At 39.1% G+C, this 7863-nt stretch overlaps 1 protein-coding gene and 1 pseudogene across 3 annotated transcripts in view; one reads left to right on the top strand and one right to left on the bottom strand.

The window, feature by feature from the left end:
* Nucleotides 1-660: 660 nt before the first annotated feature.
* LOC138988314 (large ribosomal subunit protein eL15-like) lies at nt 661-2243 on the top strand (annotated as a pseudogene).
* Nucleotides 2244-2901: 658 nt separating this feature from the next.
* NPFFR2 (neuropeptide FF receptor 2) overlaps nt 2902-7863 on the bottom strand; it is a 79803-nt gene continuing 74841 nt past the window's right edge. For 2 of the 3 annotated variants that reach the window (XM_070372500.1, XM_005897059.3), the window contains one exon: nt 2902-7649. In XM_070372500.1, the coding sequence (XP_070228601.1) occupies nt 6815-7649 (835 nt within the window). In that variant the 3' untranslated portion in view covers nt 2902-6814. The remainder of the gene's footprint in view (nt 7650-7863) is intronic. The other variant, XM_070372499.1, reaches the window with a different exon arrangement.

The following is a 7863-nucleotide window of genomic DNA, read 5'->3' as shown; positions in this document are numbered from 1 at the left end:
GGCTGATACAAACTATGTTTCCTCTTAATAAATGGAAGAATACTAGGTATAGTTCTAGTCTATTTACAAATGGTATTGCATTAAATTGCTAAATGATTTCTATTATTATGTCCATTTTACAGTTGAGGAAACTGAGTTATTGAGAATTTTAGGAACTGATATCTAGATGGCAGAGTCAAGATGCAGCCCTAGACAATCTGACTCCTGAATAAATATTCTTAAATAGTTCCTTATGTTAATATTTGAAAGCTTCAGCCTTTGTGTCTGTTTGAAAAGGTGAATATTAAAACTTACTTCCTAGTATATAAGGATTCAATGAGATGATTCCTGTAAAGAGCTTAATGTAGTGCCTGCCACATAATAAATATTCATTAAATGCTGAAATGGGTTAGAATTTGGCTCCATGAGTCACTGTTTATGTTCAGGGTTATGGTTGCATAACCCTGAACAACTTCCTTTACCTCTGTGAAGTCAGTTCCTCATCTGTAAAGGCTAATATGTGGTAATAAGGTCCCCACTGAGCTGGACTGCTAACATCAAGCACAGAATCAACATCTACATCCTTTAAGAATCCAGTGTGGAGGGGAGGCGGGCGCCAAAGGGATTGTGGAGAAAGGTTCAGTCCTTTCCGTCAGGCGGCAGCCATCAGGGTGAGCCGACATGGGCGCCTTTCTGTGGAGGAAGAAGCAGTCGGACGTGATGCGCTTCCTGCTGCGGGTGCGCTGCTGGCAGTACCGCCAGCTCGGCGCTGCATCACCGCCCCGCGCCACCCGGCCCGGACAAGGCGCGCAGGCTGGGCTACAGCCAAACAAGGCTATGTCATATACCGATCCGTGTTACATAGCTCGGCAAGCCTGTCCACCATGGTGTCAACCAGCTCAAGTTTGCTCAGTCGGTTGACTGTGGGGCCCTGAGGGTCCTAATTCCTACTGGGTTGGTGAAGATTCTACGTACAAATTCTTTGAGGTTATCCTCATTGATCCATTCCATAAAGCTATCAGAAGAAACCCTGACACCCAATGGATCACCAAACCAGTGCATAAGCACAGGAGATGCGGGGGCTGACGTCTGCAGGCAGAAAGAGCCGCGGCCTGGGCAAGGGCCACAAGTTCCACCACACTATTGGTGGCTCTCGCCGTGCAGCGTGGAGAAGCGCAATACTCTCCAGCTCCACCGCTACCGCTAATATACGTAACGTTTGTAAAGTTCTTACCTAATAAACAATTTAGGACGTTCTTGTCTGCTTAAAAGTGTTTTTAATTTGTCTGTTAAAACTAGTTGTCTGCAGATTGCTTCATTGAATGCATTGTCAAATTATGAAAGTTAAAGTGCAATAATGTTTGGAGACTTATTGAAGTTAACACATATAAGTGTATATGAAGTGATGGTGTATCTTGTTTTTAATAAGGGAAATGCCTTTGTGTTTGCTTTATTAGGAGTTGATGTGTCTGTGTTTAAAGTGCTGTTTGGTACAATAGGTGTAAAATTCTGTAAAAGAGGAGTGCAGAAGCTTAACCCTGTAGGTTTGTTGATGCATGTGGTGAGACCTGCAGCTTATTGGGGTGATGCAACGCTCTGCAGTTTTACTGGAGTTTGGCAGGGACAACATTTTCAGTTGGATTTTCATTGAAATGTGAAGGGTGTCCTGATCCTTTCTCATGATCATATGCAGAAAAATAATGATGTTTGTGAGTAGGGCCCAAATTAAGGTTAATCTAATATTACATTTGTGTAACTGCTGCTTCTGAAAGGCAAAAAGTAAAGTAATGCCACCATTTTTAAGAGAATTGAATAGACCTGTTGCAAGAGGGTTCTGACGAATCAATCCTGGTTTACCTAAATTAAATGGCCTTGGCCTCCATGGTACCACTGAAGTTCATATAAAGCTCCTGGTTCAGGTTTTGGGATCTGTAGAATACTGAACTTCGTGCAAATGGTCGTATTTACACTGGTGTTGATTAAAACTGATGGAAATAGAACATTAGATAAGTGAGGGGGGAGTTAATTAGCCCTAAGGTTTGTAAGGTAGTGATAGGATTGGGAGCTTGGTGTTCATCAGACCCCTTTCAAGTGTAGGACGATAGGAAAAACTTGGATCCAAAAGTCCAGTGTTTTCTCTGTAGTAGTAGTTGTGACCATCATGAACTCTCTAAGCCACATTAGGGGTTGGGGAAATCAGGGTGGTTATATTTAAAAGTATCATTGCTAAGTGTAATCTGTTCTCTAGGGTCAAGTCACTCCATTCTTAAAAGGCTATTGAGAAAACTCATGTTGGTGCCAGTGCATAGTTCAGTTGGCCTCCAACTTCATGTTGTCTACAGTTCCCATCCCTCAAAACCAGCCTCACAGTCCAGACTTGCTGGGCCGCCAGCTGTGGTTGCCCTTACTGCCTCATTCTGCTGGTTCCGTCATGTCTTCCCATAGACCAGGCTTCTGTTTCCCAGGGTGGATGTGAGTGTAGGGGATACAGAAGAGGAATTACCCCAATTCTTGGCTTGCTATCTGCATAAATAGTTTGATTTTGAAACTTAACGCTGGCTTTCTTGAACTAATTTTTTTCTTCAAGGGTCTTTAAAAAGGCCCAAGTGATTTCAGAAAACAGGCTTGCAAAACCTTTTAAGACCCGAATTCCTTCCAACTCAAAAAAAATCTTAAACCATACTATTTTGTGTGTAGAGGTTGTTCAACTACATAATAACAGAATAAATGTCTATTAAACCAAAAAAAAAAAAAAAAAGAATCCAGTGTGTTTCAGGATTCTGTCACAGTGGCTGAAACTTTGTCCTCATATCTGTGCATATACACGTACATAGTCACACATCAAATAGAAAAAATGTTTGAAACATGTCTGATAGTCAAAGATTAATATCCTGACTTAGGGAGCACTTTTATACACTGTTGAGAAAAAAATCAAATAATCTAACCAAATAGGAAGTAAAGAACAGGAAGAGGGAATTAACTAAGAAAGAGATACAAGTGAATATGATGGGCTTCAGAGGAGGCCACCCCAGAGTATGCCACTGTGGCAGGTGGGTTATTTCAAGCTGAACATGATAAAGGCCCAACAGACTCAAGAAGAACTTTTTATCTGTCCCTTAACTCCCTAAAATAATTTAGATGGGAGCCTACCAGGAAGAGAGCTATTGTAAACATATATATATATATAAGGGAACAACAGAGGATGAGATGGTTGTATGGCATTGCCGAGTCAATGGACATGAGTTTGGGTAAACTCTGGGAATTGGTGATGGACAGGAAGACCTGGTGTGCTGCAGTCCATGGGGTCACAAAGAGTCAGACGCAACTGAGCAACTGAACTGAACTGAATTGATATCTATATACATATATATATATTTTTTTTACATAAAAAAGACTTTGCATGGTGTGACAAACATTTCCTTAACAAATATTTTCTCTTTCCATTTTCCTGTGAATTATCTTCCTCTCCTTTGACATTCCATCGCCTACCCTTCTTCTCCTTAGTCCAGGATGGCATAAAAGCCTCAGTTGCCTGACTCTCTGGGAGCCTCTCATGTCTTCATGGGGCTCCCATACATATGTAATTAAATTTGTTTCCCTTCTGTACTGTCTTATGTCAATTTAATTATAGATCAGTGAACAAACTAGAAAGAAAAGGGAAATGTTTTCTTCTGCTACAAATACAAGTGAAGATAAGTGAATACAAATGAATCAAATTAAATGAAGATTATTTTAATGTCCGGCTGCATAACAATGGAATGAAACAAACATAGGTATACAAGTTCTCTCTGACCAAACTGACAAGACAATTTTGTTCTATGAAGTAAAGATGAAGTGAAGTGAAGTCGCTCAGTCATGTCCGACTCTTTGCGACCCCATGGACTGTAGCCTACCAGGCTCCTCTGTCCATGGATTTTCCAGGCAATAGTACTGGAGCGGATTGCCATTTCCTTCTCCAGGGGATCTTCCTGACCCAGGGATCGAACCCAGGTCTCCAGCATTGTAGACAGACGCTTTACTGTCTGAGCCACCAGGGAAGTCCATGTTCTATGGAATATGCCATATTATAAGTGTGTGAGTGAGCAAACCCTGTTACACCACTAAAGTGAAAGTGAAAGTCACTCAATCATGTTCAACTCTGTGACCCCATGAACTGTACAGTCCATGGAATTTTCCAGGCCAGAATACTGGAGTGGGTAGCCTTTCCCCTCTCCACGGGATCTTCCCAACCCAGAGATCAAACTCAGGTCTGCAAAATAATTACAGGCAGATTCTTTACCAGCTGAGCCACAAGGAAGCCCAAGAATACTGGAGTGGGATAGGCTTTATGGATAGCTCAGTTACATCACTAAGGGAAGTATGAAATATTAAAACCTATTTAAGAAATATTTGACAATGTGTATTAAAACATTATCAAATGTACCTGCATTTGGACATGCAGTTGTGTTTTTATATGTCTATTCTAAGATAATTATAAATATGCCCAGTATTATACAAGGTACACATAACTGCATCATTTTATAGATTTAGGAAATAGCTTATATTTTCATCCTCAGAAAGGAAACTTAGTAAATTAAGGAATGGATATTTGAAGAATATTAAACAACATGGACATGTGTTCTTGATATACTAAATGAATAAGAAGTTATAAAGTACATGTCCCAGAATCATTACTTTATTAAAGAAAGCATGTAAATATGCCCCCAAATGACAGTAAGAATGGTTACCACTAGGTAACTAGATAAGTAGTGTGAATGATGTGTGTAGGATATGAGACAAGATTAAGGGGTGGACAGGGGGCAGAAAAACTAAAGGTGTGTAAGTCCTGATAAGGAGTTTGTTATTGTTGTTATTTTTCCCCTAATTTGAAAAGAAATGATTAATGGCTTTTAAGCAGAGAAAAGACAACATTTTTATGTTTTTTTTTTTTTTAAAGACCAATTCTGCCTGTTATTGATGGTTGATACAAAAAGTGCACGGTGGTGGTTTAGTAGATAAGTTGTGTCCAACTCTTGCAACCCCATGGACTGTAGCCCGCCAGGCTACTCTGTTCATGGATTCTCCAGCCAAGAATACTGGAGTGGGTTGCCATTTCCTTCTCCAGGGGATCTTCCCGACCCAGGGATCAAATGCAGGTGGCAGATTCTTTACAAACTGAGCTACAAGGGAAGCCCCCCAAAGTACATAGTAATAGATAAAAGACAACAACAAAACTACAATGGGAAAATGGCCAGTGAATGGGAAGAGGAATAAATACAAATCAATAAGAAACATGAAATAATATTCAGCCACACTAGTAATCAAAATCACAAGTTTAAATGATTTTTCACCATTAAAGTAGCACAATTGTAGAAATTTAATATGTATTAATGATATTGTAAGGTAGACAATGGCAAAATAATCATTCCTGAATAATCACTCTTGGCAAAGATGTACATACAGGATGCTGATCTACATAGTGTTTTCACTGTTTTATTTCTCCTTTGAAGAGGAATTACATGCAATTTTTGCACCATTCTGTTTTTCATGAAAATTCTACTAGTAACAGGTGTTATTTTGATAATATCTGTTTTGATATTTCGTAATGTAAATTTTATTATTTTATAATCACAAAAGTGGTTATTAAGGAAGTCCCAAATAAGTTCTTCATAACACATAGACGACATGATATAGAAGAAATAATGAAATTCAAAAAAGGTTTTGGAAATATGTAACACATACAGATTTAAATATTATATAGCATAAACCCAATTAAAACAATTATTTTCTCAAAGACCTATAGTGTTGGAAAGCTTTTACCTTAAACCACATTACAGCCCGAGAAAACGTGATAGGTCCAAGCCCAGAGATTTATTTTTATTTGCAAAACTGTTTGTTATTTTATAATTCCCAATTTTCTAGGGTCTATCCCACCCCAGAATAAAAGCCAGCATTTATGACTATTGTCACTACATAATCCTAACCGGGCAGAATCCAGGGGTTCACCATTCTCTTAGTAGCAGTATTAATTTGCTAATCCAGTAGGACTTCCAGATTTAAATGTCCTGCCCAGTAGGAAATCTGGAATAATCAGTTCAAATTTTCTGGGAGTCTTACGATGACTGTTGAACATCTCTGATCAAGCCCTTCAAAAGAGAGCTGCTTTCCTCTGACAACTGCTGCTTTATTACAAGATTGACTTTTTTATGTCAGGGATTCTATTAGAAAGGAGGTCAACTTGGGATCCTGAATCATCTCTACAAGAAACGTGGGTTCAGCTAGGGCTTAAATTCATTTATGGAAGTATTAAAACTCAACAATAACTCATTTGGAGCAATTGTTACCAACTTTGTACTTTTTAAAAGGAAAAAAGTCAGCCTTTAAATACAAAGAAATACAGTGTCCCTTTATTTGCTATTGCAGTTCTTATTCTAAGAAAGCTGAGTACATTTTAAAAGCACACACAGATAAATAGTTCTGTAGTCTGAAATTTCCAATTCAAAAGCAAAAGGAGAGTTTGCAAAACATGCTCTCATGCAAAGAACTGCCCATTTATCACCATTTGATGAAAATGTGTGTGTATGTGTGTTGCATATATATACACAGCAAAGTTGGAAAAGATGAGGCTTTGAAAACTAGTCCTAGAAAATAGATTTATCCATGCCAATTTGTGTATGTTTCTGTATATATTTTAAATACAATAAGGTTGATTACAAACAGGAGGTTCATTTTGTTGACTTTTTTTCAGAGAGGGTTTCTAACATTCATAGAAACAACTAAAGAACGAAGCCATAGACATCAACAATATTTCAATATATATCACACAGCAGAGTTAAAATCATCACACCAGCTCTTTTTACATCTCATTGCTACTGGTAATTTCTCCTAATTCTTCCATCATTAATTCCTGTAAGGGCTTTTCAGCACTTATCCTACAAAGCACAGTTTCCTCGTGTGGGTTTTTAACTGTTGATTCCTGTGCTGACAGATGAGATGTGTTGCTGACCACAGTGTTTTTAGCTCTCAGAGTGTAGACTTCCTTGGACTTTGCTCTTTTTTGGCAGAGCTGGAGGTGAAAAGCATCTTGGAAACCACGACGAAAATTTTCATTGAAGAAACCATAAATGATGGGGTTGACGCTGCTGTTGCAGAAGGCCAGCCAGTGTGCAAAAGGGTAGATGTAGATATTGATGACCTGCAGTTCATTTGCAGACAGGTCAACATAATCTGAGAGCATCATCAGGGTCCACAGGGGCAACCAGGAGAGAATGAAAAGCAGAGCCACGGTCAGGAGCATCTTAATGATCTTCTGCTTCTTCTTGGATACCACGTGCCACTGCTCCCGGTTCTGTTTGCCTGTGTGGGGCACTTTCCTCTTGAACAGTGAAATTCCAATCCTTCCATACATGATGACAATGAGGGACAGGGGAGCCAGGTAGATATTGGCAAACAGCACTGTGGTATAAATCCTCCTCATTTCCTGACTTGGCCAGTCTTCCCGGCACCAGTAGACTGGGCTGGTTTTATCCTGGGAGTTGAATCTCACTCGGTAATTTTTTTCTTCCTGTACATGTAACATTACTGCAGATGGGGACATGATGGCAATGGCCAGGACCCAGATAATCATAATGATGACAAATGCCGTCTTGATAGTGAGCTTTGGTTTAAAAGGGTAGATGACACACCGGAACCTGTAACGAAAGGCAAATATCAGTGAAGGACTGCTCATAACTTCTGGCTGAGTCATTAATTAAATTTCAGTAACTGCAGTCTTCATCCACGTTCTCCCTAAAACGTAGAAAGTTAGAATTAGGAGAGACGCATTTTCTGTAATTATTATATGAGATTAATTTCAACTCAAAATACGAATAAGTGGAGTATATCAGACACTATTAATAGCAAAAG

Source organism: Bos mutus, chromosome 6, assembly GCF_027580195.1.
Source record: "Bos mutus isolate GX-2022 chromosome 6, NWIPB_WYAK_1.1, whole genome shotgun sequence".
In the NCBI taxonomy this organism is placed as follows: Eukaryota; Metazoa; Chordata; class Mammalia; order Artiodactyla; family Bovidae; genus Bos; species Bos mutus.
The sequence above is the reverse complement of the archived record's forward strand: the minus strand, read 5'-3'. Positions and strand labels throughout refer to the sequence as shown.